Genomic DNA, 21,021 nt, shown 5'->3' on the forward strand with positions numbered 1-21,021 from the left:
AGAAAGAAAGGGGAGCGACGGGGGGACTGGAGGAGAACATCTATGCCACCTGGAAACAGTAGACAGCGGGGACCGCTGAGGCCAATTGCCTTGGCTCCACCATTTCCTATGAGTGTGCGCCAAGCACCAATGCTGGAAGAACGCCCACGTCTCCCTAGGTCTGACACAAATTAGCCATAAGACGTAGGGGGGTAAGCGTGTCAAGCTCGCTGCTGGCCACGAGCCCAGTGGAAGCTGCTCCGTGGCAGCTGACACAGTTGCTAAGATTAAGCAGGCACTTGCCGACGCAATCCAATAACCCAGCCCTGACTGGGCGAGGCAGAGGTGCCAGCAGCAAGCTGTGTACTCTGGAGAGGCCCATCTCTGCCACTTCCCAGTGCTTGGGCCTAGCAGCCCTGTCCTCCCTGGGGCAGGGCGGTGTGTTTGCAGAAGGCAACAGGAAAGCTGTGACCATCTGGGGAGTGAACTCTGATTCCCCGGGGGAGTGAGAGAGACAGCACACAGAGAAAGACTCAGCGTTTCAAGTCACAGTGACGAGCACACAGAGAGCGCATGAGAATGCAAACCGTGGTTGGGGGGAAAACACATGCTCCGGGTGGGAAGTTGTCTGGATGTTCACAGCCTAGGGAAAGAGAACTGGAGGTGAGCGGGCAGGAGGAAATTCCCTTCTTTTTGTGGCAGAGGGTTAGAGATAAGCACTCTTTCTTCTTGGTTTTCCAGCGAGGGAGGCAATGCGCAATGACCAGAGCAGGCAGACAGACCTGCGGGCTCCCTTCTGATTGGGGTGTGATACTGGGTGGTTCATTTAATATAGGCTCACAGTTGTGATCCAGATTCTTGCGTCCCTAGAGTTCAGGGCTTTTTGGATTCAGGCTGCTGGACAGATCTCTTCCGTTGCTGTCATTAACATCGACAGCATAATCGTCTTGTCAACCTCAGGGCCTGACACAACCCCCGGAGAACGGCCCTGGTTCCCCAAGGCCTGTGCCGCCTGCAGACAACTACACCCATGCAAATGGGCTAGAAATGTTCCTGTTCCCGTTACAGCTATTCTGCGCTGGTGGTAAGTGGCAGCACAAAATACAGGGCAATGGACAATGGGGCCCAGCTAGCCACGGCAAATGCCCATTTGTCCTGCATTGCCCAAGGCAGTCAGCCCTAGCCAAGTGTTGGCCAACGGTTTGTCATGGAACGAGCAACTTATCCATAATGAAGCACTGGCTGGTTCTGCACCAGCAGCGGCTACCTCTACCGTACTCCAGTATCCAGGCTACCCTAGTTTCATCCTGACAGAAACAAAACACCCTGCTTTCACCCCTCGCCCTGGTCCTAGAGTAACCCGTCAGGCAGCTGTTGTCCTCGGACTCACTCTCTGCTGGACTCTAGCTCTGACAATTCCGAGATGAGGGGACACTTGGGGCAGGGCCTCTTCTACCTACTCTGCATGCACACCACGTCCAAGGGGTGTCGCTGCCCAGCACCCTCACCACCATGTGAGGGTCACTGCACGTTCCCCTGCGCGATGGTAAACGCTTCTGCATTCACCCACCAACGTGCAGAAGATCACCCATCATGATGCTCCAGAATACTTCTGATGGGACAAAGCCCCTTCACAACTGAGGCAGAGGGAAGCATAGCTCCAGCTTCTCCAAACTGCAGGGAGAGTCCTTCCTCCCTCCCTTCCTCTCTCCCTCCCGCCTTCTTTTCCTTCCTTCTTCCCTCTCTTCCTTCCTCTCTTCTTCTTTACCTCCTTCTCTCCCTCCCTTCCTTCTTCCCTCCCTCTCTGCTTCCTTCTTTTCCTTTCTTCCTCCCTCCCTCTCTCCCTCCCGCCTTCTTTTCCTTCCTTCTTCCCTCTCTTCCTTCCTCTCTTCCTCTTTACCTCCTTCTCTCCCTCCCTTCCTTCTTCCCTCCCTCTCTGCTTCCCTCTTTTCCTTTCTTCCTCCCTCCCTCTCTCCCTCCCGCCTTCTTTTCCTTCCTTCTTCCCTCTCTTCCTTCCTCTCTTCCTCTTTACCTCCTTCTCTCCCTCCCTTCTTTCTTCCCTCCCTCTCTGCTTCCCTCTTTTCCTTCCTTCCTCTCTTCTTCCCTCCCTCTCTTCCTTCCTTCTTCCCTCTCTTTCTCCCCACTTTCCTCCTTGCTGCCTCCACTCCCTGTCTCCCTCTCTTTCTCACTTCCTTCCTCACTTCTTCCCTCACTCTTTTCCTTCCTTCCTCTCTTCTTCCCTCCTTCCCTCTTTTCCTTCCTTCCTCCCCGCCCCCGCCCCACTCCAGCATCTGAGAACCTCTAGTGAAGGGAAGCCCCCTGGATTTAAAGCCAAGCCAGCATGCAACAGGAAGCAGCAGCCCTTTGGCAGTTCACAGATAGCTACTAAAACGACACTCAGCTGTGAGGGACAAGGAGGGAGACAAACTCATGCTGGTATCTTGCAGAAAGACAAGGGACGTATCTTTCACACAACCGTCCACAGCCAGCCAGAGAACTAGCTTGTTAACTGGCTGACGAGAGAAGCAGTGGGAGAACTAATCAATAGGGAACATTGATCATGGTGGTATGGAAAGGTCACTCCAGCTCGGGGAGCTGCCGCACAACAGCGAGGCCACGGATGGGAAACACATTCGCACACTCAGGGATGCTCCCGAGCATCAGGAAGCAGAGCAAAAAGAGTCACGACAATCAAAGCTTTGCGAGAAGATGAAAATCGCCTGGCCCTTCCTCAGCCAGGGCAGAGTCAATTGCTCGCTAGCGTCCATTCCCTGGGCTTTGCCTATTTGTGGGGCATTTCGGAAAGAGAATTCTGTACTGACACAAGGCTTAGGATGCCTTGTTCGGGGAAGGGTAGTCCTCTCTTTACTCACAGGACATGTGGAGCACAACGGGCCATGAGCAGATTGCCTCTCCAAGCCTGACCTGGATGCACCTCTGCTTGGGACACGGAATTAGTTCAGTTTCCATGGTCCATTAAGTCACTGGCGGCTCTATCAAGGCTGCCAGCCAAGGGAGGGATGTACCCTTTCTGGAGAGCTAAGGGAGGGCTCCAGCAGGAACTGTACCGACGCCACCCAACAGCCCGTCAGACGGTAACAACATTCAGTTGGATGGTATCTGAAACTGGTCGCTCGAGCCTCACATCCCCTCTCTTGGGTCGCGTGGTACGTATTGGGAAGCAGCGTGTGAGGATTTGATGGAGAAGCAGAGGATTGTTTAATGTTCTCTCGGTTATCTGGCCCGCTCTCCAAAAGTCCTGAACACCAAACGCCTGCTTCTTTCCCTTTCTCTGGCTCCTGTTCTCTCTGTCTCTCTCTCTCTCTCTGCCTTCCCACACAGAAGCAAACTCTAGTTGGGCAGAACTCTGGGAATGCCTCCAAATTTATCAGCCTCAGTGAGTCTATTCATGAGCACAGGTTCATTTCCAAGTCAAGCCTACACCTCTCTGCTCTAGCTGCCTTTGTCCAAAAGATCTGCATGGGAAATTCTCAGCTAAATTTCCACAAAGCAGCTGAATTCCGGAAAGTGCTCTTCGCAGAACACCATGTGGGCAGAACGGTGTTGCCACAAGAAGCTACTTCCTCACACATGGGCACAAGGCCAGAGTTGCGGAGCTCCTGGACTTGGATGCTCATGACCCAGGAATAATACAGCTGGGCCCACTTCTGAAATCTCTCGACTGTTTGGGTACTATAACTTGCCCAAAGCGCTAATTTTATCTGGGGATGTGTAATAAATAGAGGCATGCTGAGCAGGAGCCTTTGCCTCTGCATTTCGGGGGAGAATGCTACTACAATTGTGTCTAGTCCTGATGGCCGCATGTTCAAAAAGTATACTGGAACAATTGGCCGGGCCCAGAGGTGAGTCATAAAAATTATTCAAGATCTGGAAACCTGCCTTTACCAGTGAGAGGCTATAGGACCTCACAACTCATTTAGCTTATCAAGGTGAGGTTTAAGAGGTGATCTGATCTCAGTCTGTGAGTATAGGAAGAAAATTTCTGTTCATAATGGAGGGTTTCTTAACCTAGACAAACTAGAGTTGCAGGCTCCCTTGGAAACTTGCTTGGCAATTCAGCCTCGGGTAAGTATAAAACGGAGGCCCAATCTTGCTACAAACTAGCCCCAACATTCACCTCAAACTCACCTCGATTCACTCCCCAGGCATAGGCATACCAAGACCCAGCGGGTGGAATCGGAAGCTAAAAAATTCAGGCTGGAAATAAGGTGTACATTATTAACAGTGAGAGTAGCGGACAGTTGGGACAGTTTACCAAGCAATGTGCTGCATTCTCCGGAATTTGGAGTCTTTAGAGCAAGGTTGGACTTTCTCCAATAGACCCTCTAGCTCAAGCTCTTGGGCTCAATGAAGGACTCCCTGGGTAAAGTTCAAAGGCCTGTGCTATACAGAAGGACGGATTAGGTCCCTTCTGGCCTTAAATCTACCATTAGACACATTTTATGACCTGGATGTTGGGTTGGATCTTTCCTCTGGAGACTCTATGCCAGTGCAGACCTTGGATGGATCCAACTTTGTAAGTTAAGGAGCCACAGTCACCACAAAAATGCAGCTAATCCTAGGGTCGTACACAGCAGCTGTTGAACAGTGAACCCTATTCAACAGGACGCCAAGAAGAATCCCAAATTTGAAACTGCAGGGGGGATTGAGGGAGGCAGAATGTCACGATCTAAATTGAGATTAGATCAGGACTCTCAGATTGATAGCCGTAATTTTAGGACAATTGCTGTGGGATCATTCGGACCTACATTTTCAAAAGTGACTGGTGATGTTGGATGCTTCGATTTTACCCCTCTCAAACTCGAGACACCGTAAAGCACTGTTTCTTAAACTGTGTTCTGTGGTACACCACTGTGCCAACAAGGCAGTTGGAGATGTCCCACAGAAAACAACAGAGTTCAAAAAAATGGCTGCTCTTACAGGGGCAGGCAACATTTTATTTATTTTTTTTTTGCTCAACAAAAAATCCTTGGGGTTCCTCATAAAAAAAATATTGTTTGGTGTTCCTCGGTCTTAAAAAGTTTAAGAAATACTGCTGTAAAGGGTCCTGATTTTCAAAATGTGCTGAGCCCACATCCTCAGAAAATCAGGCCTTTTAAAGTGGCTCAAGGTGGACTCCCAAGAACCCAAAGAGCAAGTCGCTTTTGAAAATGTTAACATCCATGACTCAAGAGTTCAACGCTCACTTTATAGCTTCTCCAGCCAGCACCAGTCTGGGTTACATGCCAGAGAAGGGAATGCCAGCTACTGAGTCACTAACACCACTTCCTTCAGCACTTGCTCATCAGAAAAGGGTTCTGCCTCGGATACCCGAACAGCCACAAAAGGAGGGCAAAACCTCCAGCATCCACCCAGGCCAAGTGACGACTACCGCGCCCTATGAGAAGAGTGGAGAAAGAAATCTGTACCTCCAGACAGAGACGTAAATGATAATCAAGAGCAAAAGCGTCAGGGAAGAGACTCCACAGCCTACGATTAGTGTGACAGAAGGAACCAACACCTTCTCCATGTTCTGAAAGAGAGAAAACAGGAGACAAAAAATGAGGCTCAGCAAATGCTACCAGCTTGGTTTCATAACAAGATTTCCCCCTCCCTCCCTCCCCCCACACACAACTGGCTGGGCATGTGCCAATTTGCCCAGCCAATCAGATCAAACTAAACCAACGGTATGTGAGAAACAGACACATTTTCGGTTCACTCAGCCTCTCATCGGGCCTGATTCTGTTCTCACATAAACTGGTGCAAACCAGGAGTCAATCCAGGGATGTCAATGGTGTGAAAGCCCTGGCTGGGGGAGGCGAATTGGGCCCTTCATCGTTAGCACCAGGCTCCGGAAAGGGTTAATGAGGCAATGGGAGCAAGGGGCTGCTCACGTATAGTCAAATCAGCTCTTCCGGGAGCTGCTATCACTGCAGCTCCGAGGACGAGAAGAGGGTGAAAAACCTTCCACCAATTAGAAACCACCATCTGGCAGGCAAGGAGACAAAACAAGCGAAGAGGAAAATAAATAAATAAACTGCGTGATAACATCCAGCTGGAATGGGCATTGTTTCACCAGCCTTCCCCCGGCTGCACAGGGCCTCGCTTGCCAAGCACAGCAAGCCAGGTATTCAGCCAGATCACAGTGACCCTCCTGTCCCCTCACTTGGAGGAAAAGAGAGTTAACTAGCTACCCAGTCAGAGCCAACACACAGAATCTTACGCTGGCATCTGGCACCTTAGCAGGGGAAGAAGATCATATTATGGTGATTCCACGCCTGGGCTCCTTTTTGTGTCCCCAACTCCTTTTCCCACTTATGCTTTGAATCCCATATTGCTTTGATTCCTGATTGTTCATCCCAAAGGGTGCCATGCAACATTCCTTCTAATCTTTTCCATCCATGTGCGGATTTTTTGTGTGTGCAGAATAAATTTTGTGAACTGCACCCAGGGCTGTGTCTACACTGCACCCCTTTTCCGGAAAAGGGATGCAGTGTAGACACAGCCCAAGTGTGTATGAATATGCACAATTCTAGCGGTGGGCACTCTGCTAATCAGCTGAGTGGCATTAGAATCTCTCTGGAGTGGCCATGCAGGATACAGGGAACACTGGTGCCATGATCTCCTTGAAGGAAAGGAGTTTGTTCTTCTAATTTTTCACTGTAGCTCTTCTCCACTGTAGCTCTTCTCCAACATGGGACTACATGGTGCATGGGGGCAGGGGAGGTGGAGCAAAATTAGTTTCACTCATGGAAGGAAAGAGGGGAGTTACATAATTAATTCAGACAAGACAGGGATAGGAATGGTGTGGTATGATCCACTGTGTGACCAAAGGTACTTCTACACTGCAACACTATTTCGAAATAATTAGCGCTATTCCCAAATAACTTAGTCCGCATCTACCCAGCAGGCAGTTATTTCGAAATAATACCAAAATACTGTCAAACTGGAGGACTCCGACTCCTGTTACCCTCGTTGTACGAGGAGTAAAGGAAGTCGAAGGAAGAGTGCTCTATTTTGAATTAAGTGCTGTGTAGACACTCCCTATTTCGAAATAAGCTGTGCAATGGATGTAGCTCAGTTTGCATAGCTTATTCTGAGTTAAGCCCTACAGTGTAGATGCACCCCCAGTCTGTTTAATGGATCTACCACTTGGCTGCTCAAAACAGGGCCAAGGATTGTTTTAAACTCATTAGGGGCAAAATCACTGCAAGTCACACTGCACCAAATTCAACAGCAGTAGACCAGGGAAGAATTTGGCTTGCTTTTCATGCAGAAGAAGGTGGGGCCTGTTAAACGTTAAGGCTGAGCAGGTTTTTGCTTGAATCCGAATTGAGCCAAACAGCAAGGGGCCAGGCATTGGGGGTAAACACCTTGCAAAGCAACTTTGCAAAGGTTTCATGGGTGAGGGTATAGGCAAGAGGACTCGTGTGGGTAGTCCCTCTTATGTCTTAGATCTGGCCAGCCGTTAGCACCAGTGGCGAAGACACGACGGGGGATGGGAAAGAGGAATAGCTCTCCTTAGATGTGTGACTCCACAGCTCCTGTCAGCCACGTGCCCTTAAACTGGCTCCTTGTTATCCAGTTCTCCAGATCATGGGTGGCAAATCTTCCCCTTCTGCTGACTCCACTGTGTATCCCTCTGTTGCACGTTCCTTATCCGCCATGCTCCATGCTATCCATGTCAATGCTCCTTGCTTGGAATGAATACAGCGCAGCTAGCCAAAATCCACCACACTGATGCGGGAGGAGAATGATCTCTTGTGATTGAACTAATTGAGGCAGCTTGTGGGGTGAGAGAACAGCAACAAGGGCGTTATTAGGGGTTTTCCGCTAGGCGTGTGTATTGCTACAGCTGCTGAAGCGAGGTGGTTTCGGACATAAACATCCCCCGCACTGGCTCTGCTTGGATCTGGGACAAGGACAGATGGCCTTCATCCACCAGCTGGAAACTCCTTCTTCCTGGAATGGCTTTAAGAAAAGGCGGGCTTTGCCCCATGCTTGAAGGATCACAAAGCCAGCTCTGGCTGACCAAGGGTAGGGAAGAGAATTCCAGAGTCTAAGAACCTCATGAAGAACGCCCTGCCTCCATCTTCTTAATATTGTCCTTACCATAGAGCCAAGGAGCCCCAGCATGGACCAGGACCTCATTGTGCTAGGCACTGTACAAACGCAGAACAAACAGTAGCAAAAAGACTACATCTGACCCAAAGAGCTTAGAATATAGGGGGACGTCTGCATTGACAGAGGAGCACAGAGCACAGGCAGCATGCGTGCAGCTGGCGCCGCAATGAAAGGCCGTCTGCATCCTCACTTGTCTCTGAGGCGTGTATCTCCATGCCCAGAGAAAGGCTTTGGCAGCAGCGAAAAAGCGGCAGGGGGGAGACAGCAGGGAAAGGACATGTCCCGATGCCCTATGCCACCACCAGAGCCTTTCACTGCTGTGGGGAAAGGCTCCACTGCTGGTCGGAGGGCGGGATGCAACTGCTTAAAACTAGCCGCGCAAAAGTGGCACGGCTTGGGCGTTGAGAGAGTGATGTATGGTAAAAAGCCTGGGGGCTTAGGTGTGTAATGCACTTTACCCCACTCACCTAAGCCACGGCTATTTATACCTGCACTAGGGCACATCTCCACAGCAGGGCTGAAGCCGTAACGAGCGACGCAGCTTCAGCTACGTCAGTTGCGGCGCTTAAGTCGAAATAGCTCAACTCAGCTTTTGGCGCTGTCTACACAGCAAAAAGTGCGAGGAAGAGCACTCTTCCTCTGACTTCCCTTACTCCGCATACAATGAGGGTTACAAGAGCCGAAGTAAGAAGTCCCCCAGCTTGACATTAGTTTGACACTATGTCGAAATAACCGTGTGTAGCGTAGACGTGCTCTTTGTTATTTCAGAATAACATCTGTAGAAGCTGTAGAAACCATTTTCATGTTTAGCTAGAAGCCATCTTGTATATCAGAAACCATTTCAGCTTTTCTCTCAAGCACGTAGACCAGAGTGAACTTTCTGTCACCCCGTGAGAAGAGGCCTACAGAATGGGCTATTGGTATGTGTTAATTGGGCTGGTTGGGACAGGAGATGTACTCCCTCGCACCTGTCCGCCATCTTGTTGATAAGGTTTGGTTTTTCCAAATTTAATTGAGGATTTCTGTAATTGGATGCCCTGACGTCAGACTGTTTGGCTAAGGGTATAAAGATACTAGGATTGATTGTATTAGCAGTCTTACTGGGTCTGGCTCTGCTGTGACCACGTTTGGCTCATGCTGTGCTTTATTAATTAATAAAGCTGCTTGTTAGCTGCCTAAACACAGAGGAGCGTGTTTTTGCTTCGACACATCAGTTATCCCGAAATAACACTGCTGTATAGCAATACTCCAAGTGCCTGCACTCCACACCACTGTCAGTGTAGATGTACCCGGAGGATAAGACGAAACCACATAAAGGCTACGTCTAGACTACAAGCCTCTTTCGAAAGCGAGCGCCTAGACTGCGACCGCTTCTTTCAAATAAGCAAGCCTCTTTTTCGAAAGAGAGCACCCAGGAAGTCTGGATGCTCTCTTTCGAAAAAGCAGTTTGCATTCAAGAACGCCTTTTTTTGAAAGAGCACTTTCAAAAAAAGGCTTTCTTCTTCGTAAAATGAAGTTTACCGCAGTCGAAAAAACTGGCCGTGTTCTTTCGATTAATTTCGAAAGATTGCGGCAGCCATCTAGACACAGGTGTTGTTTTTTTTAAAAAAAGTCCCTTTTTCCAAAAAAACTCTGTAGTATAGACACACCCAAAGATGCAGACACATGGGGCAGTACAACCAATGAGATACTACGGCTCAGTATGTCAGGCCGTGGCCTCAGTGCACCAAGAGCTTCACTGCAGGCAAGTAGGCTTCACAGCAAAGGAGTTTTGAGGAGGGATTCAGAGGAGGACAGTGAGGTGGCTTTGTGGAGGTCTACTGGGAGCTCCTCCCAAACCTGAGGGGCAGCCTGGGAGACAGCATAACGGTGCTTGTTTGAAAGCTTAACAAGTGGGAAATGGCCTGGAAAGTGAAAACAAGTTTCAGAAGTTTTCAGGGAAGTCCGGGATTCTCGAAATTCGAGGATCAACTTCTCTCCCAACTTTGGCAGTTGGTGTCTGCTCCGGGGCCTCCTCGTTTCTATTTAGAAATGACTTGGATGACGTGTCCCCCTCTGCTCCTCCCTGGCAGACCAGGCTGCAATCTGACAGCTCTCATCATCAGGAAATATTTATTGGCCTTCCACCTTGCTTGTGCTCAGTTCCAACCCATTACTTCCACCGCCGTTACTGCTGGACCCAGAGTTATTTCAAAATAACCCCCCTTATTTTGAAACAATACACAGAGTATCCACGCTACCATGCTCGGTATTTCGAAATACCAGGCTGGTTATTTTGAAATCGGTACTCCTGCTTTCCTCGGGAAATAACATTATTTCGAAATTGTTATTTCGGGAGTTATTATTTTGAATTTAGTTATTTCAAAATAATTTCCTAGTGTAGACATCCCCTCTGTGTTTACATTCGTGGGCACTGACGCGCTGTATACTTCTTCCACAAACAAACCTGGGAAGGGCACTTCTTTTGGTACCAGTTTGAAGCCTTCCCTCCAGAAAGGAAGGGTGGTCCTCCGCATAGGCCACTGCCTTGTGCCTTGCAAAAGCGGGGTGGAATTCACTGGTCTGCCATAGACTTTCTTGTGACGTTGGGCAAATTTGCTCTCTCTGTGCCTCACTTCCTCATCTGCAAAACAGGGACAACAACACTGCCCTGGAAGGCTGTGAGGATAAGTGTGAGGACGAGCTCTGGGAACAGGGGGCCATATTATTACCTCAGATGAATGTCCTCCTTCCCTGTCCTCCCCCGGAACATTCTCTGCCACAGCAACACCCTCCCTTTCTGCTACACAAATAGACTAATGACGGCCAGGGGTTCACAGCAAAGTGCAACACCATATTTAACAACGTCTCATTTAAGTGAATCTGCACGATGCCCGGAGAGAGGCCTACGAAGTTACACTGAAAGCAGCCCTCTCCCTCGCCTCCAGACGAATGCCTCAGAGCTGGCACTGAACCAATGCCAAGCCTGTGTTTTATGTTCAGTGAGGGAAGGGGTTTGATTATGATGCCGGGTCGCTGGGTGAGAGAAGCAGCCTGAAGGCAATTCCCACAGGTTGATGGCTTTGTAATCTGGCACATTCCCTCAAGGTGAACTCAGACTCGACGTACTGGCTCTTGTGGGGAAGTGACAGTTTGGCAGACTGGCCGGCATCCTTACATGGCTTATAGGGAACTAGGTCTGAGAGCTGAGTCTGTGTCCCGATTCCCTCAGCCAGTCCCAGTTTTAACGTGTCTTTTCCATGTCCTTAAAACCGGGGCATGCAGCAGGACAATGTCGTGTCCGGTGTTGCACCGTTCAGGTGAGGACAGGAGCCTCAAACCAAAGAGGGGGCACATCTGTATTGAATTTGAAAGTGTGGTCTCCAGTTCTGGTAGATTTATATGTGTGCATGCACTAGCTTTGATCTAACTAACATGCCAGAAATAGGTGCAGACTCAGGTGGCTGGCCTGAGCCACCGTATCCACCACTGCCGCTGTCCTCATAGTTTTTAGAGCACTATTTCAATCCAAATCAGCACACATATGTCTATCCCAGTTGGAAATTATACCAGTTTAGAAAAGAGGAGACTGAGGGGGGTATGATAGTGGTATATAAAATCATGAGTGGAGCGGAGAGGGTGAATAAAGGAAAATTATTTATTAGTTCCCATAATAGAAGGACTACAGGACACCAAATGAAATTAATGGGTAGCAGGTTTAAAACTAATAAAAGAAAGTTCTTCTTCACACAGCATGTAGTCAACCTGTGGAACTCCTTGCCAGAGGAGGCTGTGAAGGCTTAGGACTATAACAGAGTTTAAAGAGAAGCTAGATAATTTCATGGAGGTTAGGTCCATAAAAGGCTATTAGCCAGGGGATAGAAATCGTGTCCCTGGCCTCTGTTTGTCAGAGGCTGAAGATGGATGGCACGAGACAAATCGCTTGATCATTGTCTTCGGTCCACCCCGTCTGGGGCATCTGGCACTGGCCACTGTCAGCAGACAGGCTACTAGGCTATATGGACCTTTGGTCTGACCCAGTATGGCCATTCTTATGGTCTTATGTTCTCCCAGCCGTATCCATAATCGCCCCCTTGCCAAGGCAGAACTCTGCCAAAATTCCTCCCCAGCACTACCAAATCTCCCCGGATAAAAGTCAAAACCTAACCCCTCCGAGCTGACAAATCCCCAATCCACAAGACAAAATCCTTCCAATTTCACCTCCTCAAGTCTTCAGCCACCTGTACACATCCTCATACCATGTTTCTCCCTGTGGAAATGAGTTCAATAAACTGAGGGTTTTGTCATAGCACTAGATAAATGATTTCATTTCTTTCACCTAACGGATCCCAAAGCATTTTTCAGCTACAGTACCCCAGGCAGAACACAACAGAGAAGCATCCAACACTAAAAGGACACCAAGGTGAACCCCTACTTCTACAAAGCACCCAGTCGATAGGACGCCCTTTTAAAAAAATCAACAACACTTTTCATTCAAAGATACAATAGAAGGTTAACTTACTACATTGTACATTACTACAGTAGTTGCTTATTCAGAATCAGGTTCATCATAAAAGAACAGAGGCAAAAATTCTGGCTTGCAGACAACAGAAGCTCTCTTCCTCTTGGCTAAAAAGAGTGAACAAATTTCTCTTCCTCTTGGCTAAAAAGAATGACCAAACTTCTTTCTGGTATTTCTGTCATTTACCCTTATGGTGTGAAAGCTTTTCCCTTACTATGACAATACATATTTTCCTGTACAATAATTCCATAGGAGGAGAAATCACGTTTTTCTAATAATGTCCAATGCAATGTCTAGCTGCTTAATATTAAAGAGAAAAGCTTCAGCGGGGTAGCCAAGTTAGTCTGTAACAGGAAAAACTTAAAACACAACAAATAGTCTAGTAGCACTTTAAAAACTGCAAAACATGTAGATGGTATCATGAGCTTTCGTGGGCTGTGGGTTGTGCCTACAAAAGCTCATCATATCATCTACATGTTTTGTTAGTCTTTAAAGTGCTACTAGACTATTTGTTGTTTTTTAAGTTTTTCTTATTAAAGAGAAAGTAATTTGTCATTCTATTTAAAACATAGATATTTTACTAGATCTTTATTTAAGAGGCAGAGGCGTTCCAAGAAGCCAGCCTTTTGTAATAAGATGAAACCCTTCAATAATTTCCTCCCCAAACTATCTACTTCCTGGACACACCACACACACGCACAAGTACATTCTTCTTTCCCTGCAACTACTCCAACAGAGTGTCTCATGCTAGCAAAAATATGACACATTGTAACAGGAGTCAAATGCCATCTAGATAGTAATTAATAAAAAAAACTATATTAGCCATACAAATTGAAGATGTATTTCTCCTTTCTCATATAGAGACCCACTCATCCACATCAATTTCTTTGTTCAAATCCTTCTTACTTTTTTTTAACCAGATATAAAGATATCCTTCCAACATCTTTTTCAATTAAAATTGTATGTATTATAGAAATTAAACCTTTTTTTCCCAGCTTGCTCCCGGGTCAACTCCTTAAACATGGTTAAAGGGCTGAAGAGAACCATCTTGTACCTGATTTCACAATCAAATGTTTGATACATGCATACTGAAAATAGGGGAATCTTGCTATTATTTGCATTGCTACATAGTTCTTGCTATGATTGCAAATCAGGATCGAAGAACAGCTATCCAAGGTGAGTAATCTCAGTTCTCACCTGCAAGGAGCAGTCACTTTGATATATCTTAGGGATAAATTCCTGGTTATTGATGAAAGTCACCAAGGGAGAGGGCCTCAGTGACAGGAATGTAAAAATATTAGCCAAAGCTGCAAAGATCTGGAAGAATGCATGATTTTTCCTTTATTTTTGATGACCCACATTTCTTTTTAACCCACCATTACTATAAATAGCTATACTTGGGCTCCACTGTTGTTCGAGGTTTACCCCGTGTTTGCGTGGTCTTTTGTTAACCCATTTGACCAGTGACCTGGAATAAAACATAAAGCCATCACTAATAAGTTTGCAGATGACACAAAAATTGAGGGAGTGGTAAAAATGAAGAAGACAGGCCGCTGATTCAGAACGAGATAGATTGCTTGTTAAACTGACACAAGCAAACAATATGAGTTTTAATGGTGCTAAATGTATATGTATATTTCTAGGAACAAAGAAGGTAGACAATACTCATACAATGGGGGATTCTATACTTGTAAGAAGTAGCAACTCTGAGAAAGATTAAGAAGTAACAGTGGATAAAACATGAGCTCCCAATGTGACACTGACTGAAAGCACTAATGTGATCCTGGAATGCCTAAACAGAAGACTTTGAGTAGGAGTTGAGAGGTTATTTTACCTATGTATTTGGCACTGGTGCAAACACTACTACAGGTTGAACCTCTCTAATCCGGCACTCTTGGGACTTGACCAATGCGGAACCAGAGAATTTGCCAAACCACAGGAGGTCAATATCATCTAGCAGCATTACCAACACTTCCACTGCTTACTGGGGTCTTAGAAGACATTTAGGGGTAAATTAGAGCTAAATAACAGCACAAAGCACTGAGAGCCAGGACTGGTTGTTGTAAACAAACTTTATGGGACCATGGAAAATTGGGCCACACCCATGATAAGTGGACATCCAGCTAACAAAAATCATGCTGGACCACAGATGTTGCTGGACCAGAGAGTGTCAGACTGGAGAATCCTAGAAAACCCATCTTACAGTGCTAAATTCAGAGTTCAATCTAATTATCTTAACATAGAGAAGGTTGAGAGGTGACTAAATTACCATCAGTAAATACTTACAAAGGGAACAGATATTTGATAAAGAGCTCTTCAATCTACTAAATAAAGGTCTAATGCATTGGAACAACTTAGGGAGGGGGATGGTAGATTGACAATTTTTAAATCAAGATTGGCTGTCTTGCTGAAAGATTTAGGAATTTAGGAATTATTCTTGAAGAGTTCAATGACCTGTGTTATGCAGCAGGCCAGATCAGATTATCACAATGATTTCAAATAAGGATAGAAGAACAGCTATGCAAGTTAAGTAATCTCAGTTCTTGGAATCTATAAATAAGTCACATCTTTTAATTATGATGGATAATACTAATAAGCCACATTAGGAAAAGCTATTCCACTTCAAAACAAACTACTGTCTGATAAATCTAAAATTTTAGAAGTTAATATTTCCTAAAGGGTCACTGTATACTGTGGTGAGCTACTTATGTGTAAATGGGAAACAATATTAGAGGGTATGTCTACACTACAAAGTTAATTCGAACTAACAGATTTTAGTTCGAATTAACTTTGATAGGCTCTACACATGCAAACCTCTAGTTCGAACTTAATTCGAACTAGCGGTGCGCTTAATTCGAACTAGGTAAACCTCATTCCACGAGGACTAATGCCTAGTTCGAATTAACTAGTTCGAATTAAGGGCTGTGTAGCCACTTAATTCGAACTAGTGGGAGGCTAGCCCTCCCCAGCTTTCCCTGGTGGCCACTCTGGGCACCACCGGGGAAACTCGTCTGCCCCCCTCCTGGCCCCGGAGCCCTTAAAGGGGCATGGGCTGGCTACGGTGCCCGTGCCAGGTGCAAGCCTGCCAGCATCCAGCCAGCAGACCCTGCACCTGGCACGGCTCGAGCCAGCCACCCGCTGTCACCCAGCCCTCCGCCTCTTCCCGGGACCAGGCTGGCGGCCTCATCCACGACCTCCACAGTAGGCACAGGAAAGTGGCCATCTAGGGCAGGAGAGCTGCCAGCCTGGCCACCCAGGAGCAGGTGTGCATGAAAATCAGGGTGGTCCAGTGAGACCCCCGACCCTGAGCCCTGAGCTTAGAATGGCCGTACTGGCTCAGACCAAAGGTCCATCTAGCCCAGTAGCCTGTCTGCCGACAGCGGCCAACACTAGGGACCCTGGAGGGGATGGACCGAAGACAATGACCAAGCCATTTGTCTCGTGCCATCCATCTCCAGCCTTCCACAAACAGTGGCCAGGGACACCATTTCTACCCCCTGGCTAATAGCACTCCATGGACCCAACCTCCATGAATTTATCTCACTTCTCTTTAAACTCTGTTATAGTTGTAGCCTTCACAGCCTCCTGCAGCAAGGAGTTCCACAGGTTAACTATTTGCTTTGTCAAGAACAACTTTCTGTTATTAGTTTGAAGCCTGCTACCCATTCATTTCATTTGGTGTCCTCTAGTTCTTCTATTATGGGAACTAATGAAGAACTTTTCTTTATGCACCCTTTCCACACCACTCATGCTTTTATAGACCTCTATCATATCCCCCCTCAGTTTCCTCTTTTCTAAGCTGAAAAGTCCCAGTCTCTTTAGCCTCTCTTCATATGGGACCTGTTCCAAACCCCTGATCATTTTAGTTGCCCTCCCCTCTCCCACCCTCTCTCTTCCCCTCTCCCACCTCCTTTTCCCAGTCTCCCCCAGTTTTGTTCAATAAAGAGAGTTTCTATTTTTGAACACACTTGGCCTTTATTTTGTACATCAGGAAGGGGGGCTAGGGAGGGGTAAGTGAAAGGAGGTGATGGAGGAATGGGGTACGAGCCCCCGATGGGGAGGACTGGGATGGCTCTGCGGGCTCCTCGGGGTGGAAGCTCTCCTGCAGCCCCCCGATTGACTCCCCCCCCCAGATGGCAGCCTGCGGCAAGTGCAGCCGGGCTGATGGCTGAATGCTGTGATTGCCGAGTGTGGGCACTCAGGGCACTCCAAGCCAGGACTGCTTTGTAAGCGGGGCGCCCCTGAGAACTGTCTGTCCGGGGTGGGGGTCGGGACCCTTTAAGCACAGACCTCGGCTAGCCTGAGACAGCAGCTCCACGCTCTAAGTCCTATTCTGATGCCCTGCCGGCACTGCTTCCAGCCATCCTTAACCCCAGTTCAGGGTCCACTCAGTGTGGACATGCTAGTTCGAATTAGCAAAACGCTAATTCGAACTAGTTTTTAAGTCTAGCTGCGCTAATTCGAATTAGCTTAGTTCGAATTAACTAATTCAAACTAAGTTAGTTCGAATTAGTGCTGTAGTGTAGACATACCCTAATATATTAAGGAATAAATATAATGGAAAAAATGTAAAAAAAATCTTTTTATGGCAAATGTATCTTCCACTGTGATATAAAATCATGCAAACCCTAGAGGAATGGAACAAATAGGAAATTTCTCAGCTAGGTAAGTTAGCCTTGTTTGGCACCTCATCTGCAAGCACCGAGCTGGAAGAGCCCAAGCGAGGAAATAGCATGCCTCCCATTTTCTCTCCGTAAGGAGGAGCAAAGGGTCACCCAGCCCTGAGGAGGTTTAACCTGTGCTGTTAGGGTTGAAGAATGTCTGCAGGATTTGCAAAGGGGGTTCAGAATGACAAACCTGATCCCAGAAGCCCCACTGACTTCAATGGGAGAATAAAACCCAGATCCTGACAAAAATGTATGTACCTAGCCCCCAGCGAAATCTTTGAGGATCTAGACTCATGTGAGGTCCCCAGGAACTAGAGGTCTCACAGGAATGATCCTGGTCAGTTCAGGATTCTGTTCTGTTTCTTTGTTTACAAGGCTGGGTGTTTATTTTTCCTTTCCTTTTTTCTCTTTGGCATGAGAGGTGGCCTTTCTTTTATTCCCTCTGACTAACTAAAGCTCCTGACAGATAGCGATCGGCTGCTGTCAGATCTCCGCCTCACCAAGAAAATTTCCGCAGAGGAGGAAAACAGTGGGTTGGATTAAAAAACAAAAAAAAAAAGAAGAAGAAGAAGAAGAAGCAGTAACGATAACGAAGCATTCCATCCTGACAAATCAAAGAGACAGGCTGGTCAGCACCTGGGGAAATGCTCATGTGGAGGTTTAGAAGGCAACACTACAACTGGGAAGCAAAGGAACCATTTCCAGTTGTGCCAGGCAGGGACAGTGGGATGCCATCGTTTTTAGAGACACCAGGGTCTGGAAGAGATCGTGTAAACCTGCAGACATTCTGTCCCATCCCCACCCACTCAACTGGGTGCCAGGTGAAAGCTCCGTTTGTTTGGCTCAGTGAAATCCAGAAGGGACGATGCTACAGTGACCACCATCGGGTAGGGCCCTAGCTAAAGTCTCCTCTCCAATTCTTGCAATTCTGTCACAGACCAAGGACAAGGAAGGGAAGGATTTGCAATCAGCCACATCAACTAGGGTGGAATAATGTATGCTCCTGCCTCAGGCTGTTTGCTCTCCCTACTACCTAATCTCTCTGCCTGGCAGGGAAGATGGATGCTCCCTCTTTTCTCTTAAGACATCTTTTTCCTTCTTTGCTTTCTGCCTCTCCTGATTACCATCCTGTTTGCTCATTTCCTTCTTCCTTTCCCTGGCCACATCGATTTTCTTTCTCTCCTCCTCAATTTGGCCCCCTTTGCCCTCTATTTCACTGCTCTCTTTCTAAATCCTGTTTGTTTCTTTCTTACCCTAGTCCTCCGCTCTTATTTTCTTTTCTTCAGCCCTCCCCTCCATTACTTTCTCTCTCCACCTTTCCTCCCTTCCCTTTCTTATTGGCCAGTAATGATGCAAAAAGTGGTTTTTGTTATAGCTGCAGCATTATTCTTGCTCCATTTCCCTGCTCATTCCTCTGCATCGAGAAAGCTCCATGTAGAAGTAAGTCAAGGAATTATATTTTCTCAGTGCCACATTTGCTATTCTTTCTACTTCTCACATCCTCAGTAGTGATCAGGACTAAAAAAAACTGTTTATTTGACATAATCACCCTAATAATGTAACTGGTACATTTGACTGTTTCTTCCGTTCCCAAATTATCTGCAAAACACTTTATAAAAGTATGTTTTTACTTCAAAACGGTCTCATGGCTATGTTATTGGATTGATCCAATGCTCATTTAAATAAATACAAAATCTTTCCATTAATCTGCATTAGCTTTTGACCAAGCCTCAGTGGAATATATTTCGAACCCTGGATTGTTCACCAACCATTTGCTAGCATGACTTTGACCGGCCAGTATTCATGGCTTACGGGTGGTGCGCAAAGTCATATGGTATTGTTTCTGTTCCTTGTCTGGACAACTGAAACTTTGGACATCAAAAGAGTTTTTAAGATGGACATGAAAATGCTTCCAGTACAAACTCCTGCACAAACATATATTCGCAGCACTACTCAGAAGAGCGACCGTTCTCATGAACTAACCAACCAAGCAAATGTACAAAATGGGCACAACCGTGTGCAGAAAATGATCAAAAATAGTTGAATGCCAGTGAACAGAATGTGCTGTTCCCATCTGGCTGGCTGTCCTCAAATACATGTTGGCAGCATTCATTCAGGTCTACCAGCATAAAGATCCTGAGTCTAATTCTTCTTTATGCGATGGCCCCTTCTCGCCACTCCGACAGTGAAAAAGGGAATTAAAATGGGTGTCAACATAATTTACTTTCATGTTAAGGTTCCTTTCATTAATTAATATTAATTAATTGCAGTAGTCCCTACCAGTCCCTGTTGTGGACCAAGACCCAGATGCACTACGTAATGTACAAACATAGAATAGCTGGTCCTAATGAATTTACAATCTAAATTACCCTGCTGAAGCAATTTACACCCATTTTATCTAGGCCTCTTTGCATTTCCAGAGCACTGCACAGGTGTCCTGAAGCAATTCTACTGAAGATCCAAGGACTCTCCAGAGGCAAGGGGAGCTGAAGACTTAGGTTTGCCAGCAGAGTGAGCAGATGGGACTTGCATGCACCCAGAGAGCAGAGCGGTCAGATAAGCAGGCTCTGTTCTTACCCAGTCCCTGTTCTGAGCATCACTTCAGTGTTCAATGTAATTCTCACTAAAGCTCAGCTGTCCTGCTACGATCTGCTGTGCCAGTAACTAGGGCGAGCGGTGACCTTCCAGGCACAGAGGACCCTTCCAATGGGAAGGCTCCGCTTTCGCCTCTTGGACGAGTAGCTCCTGGCATGCGCTAGCATTGTGGACTCAACGCACTACAGCCTGTTCTGCGGCAGGGGAGACACATGCGCTAGATCGGGGGAAGGCCCAGGTTGCAATCGAAGCCATGGGGGAGTGTCACACTGGATTCTATGGGACAGCATTACAAGGATGAGGGATAGCTCAGTGGTTTGAGCATTAGTCTGCTAAACTCCGAGTTGTGAGTTCAATCCTTCAGAGGGCTGTTTAGGGATCTGAGGCAAATCTGCCAGGGATGGTACCTGGTCCTGCCATGAAGGCAGAGGACAGAACTGCTACTTAGTCAGTCAGTCCCCAGCCTGTAACAATTCCTAGGATTCTTCCATCCCAAGGGCAGAACTCTGCACTTGTCCTTGTTGTACCTCATCAGGTTCCTTTTGGTCCAATCCTCCAATTTGTCTAGGTCACTCTGGACCCTATCTCTACCCTTCTATGTATCTATCTTTTCCCCTATCTTAGTGTAATCCGCAAACTTGCTGAGGGTGCAATCCATCCCCTTATCCAGGTCCTTAATAAAGATGTTGAACAAGACCGGCCCTAGATCCGATCCTTGGGGCGCTGCTCTTGAAACCGACTGCCAATTCGACATCGAGCCATTGATCACTACCCATTTGGCCTGACAGTCTAGACAGCTTTTGATCCACCTTACAGTCCGTTTATCCAATCCATACTTCCTTAACTCGCAGGCAAGGATATTGTGGGAGACCGTATCAAAAGCTTTGCTTAAAGTCAAGGTATATTGCATCCACTGACTTTCCCATGTTGACAGAGCCAGTTACCTCGTCATAGAAGCTAATCAGATTGGTCAGGCATGACTTTCCCTTGCCCTGCACCACCACTCTTGCCATCTTGCCCCCCCTCATCAGACCAGGGCCTCCCTCAGCTCTGCACGTAATCCTTCAGCGAGACAGAGCCAAAGAAGCAGTACACCTTTTTTCATGCAGTAACAAGCATCTTATTTAAACGCTAATAGAAATCTTACTGGAAATG

General features: G+C 47.0%; 1 protein-coding gene across 10 annotated transcripts in view; it reads right to left on the bottom strand.

The window, feature by feature from the left end:
• The window catches only part of ADGRB1 (adhesion G protein-coupled receptor B1), a 423,185-nt gene that overhangs the window by 74,003 nt on the left and 328,161 nt on the right, over positions 1-21,021 (bottom strand). For 7 of the 10 annotated variants that reach the window (XM_075920018.1, XM_075920015.1, XM_075920016.1 and 4 more), the window contains 2 exons: positions 5,409-5,512; positions 4,129-4,197 (listed from right to left, as the gene is read on the bottom strand). In XM_075920018.1, the coding sequence (XP_075776133.1) occupies positions 4,129-4,197; positions 5,409-5,512 (173 nt within the window). The remainder of the gene's footprint in view (positions 1-4,128; positions 4,198-5,408; positions 5,513-21,021) is intronic. The other 3 variants (XM_075920023.1, XM_075920022.1, XM_075920019.1) reach the window with 1 other exon arrangement.

Source organism: Pelodiscus sinensis, chromosome 2 (assembly GCF_049634645.1).
Source record: "Pelodiscus sinensis isolate JC-2024 chromosome 2, ASM4963464v1, whole genome shotgun sequence".
Classification (NCBI taxonomy): Eukaryota; Metazoa; Chordata; order Testudines; family Trionychidae; genus Pelodiscus; species Pelodiscus sinensis.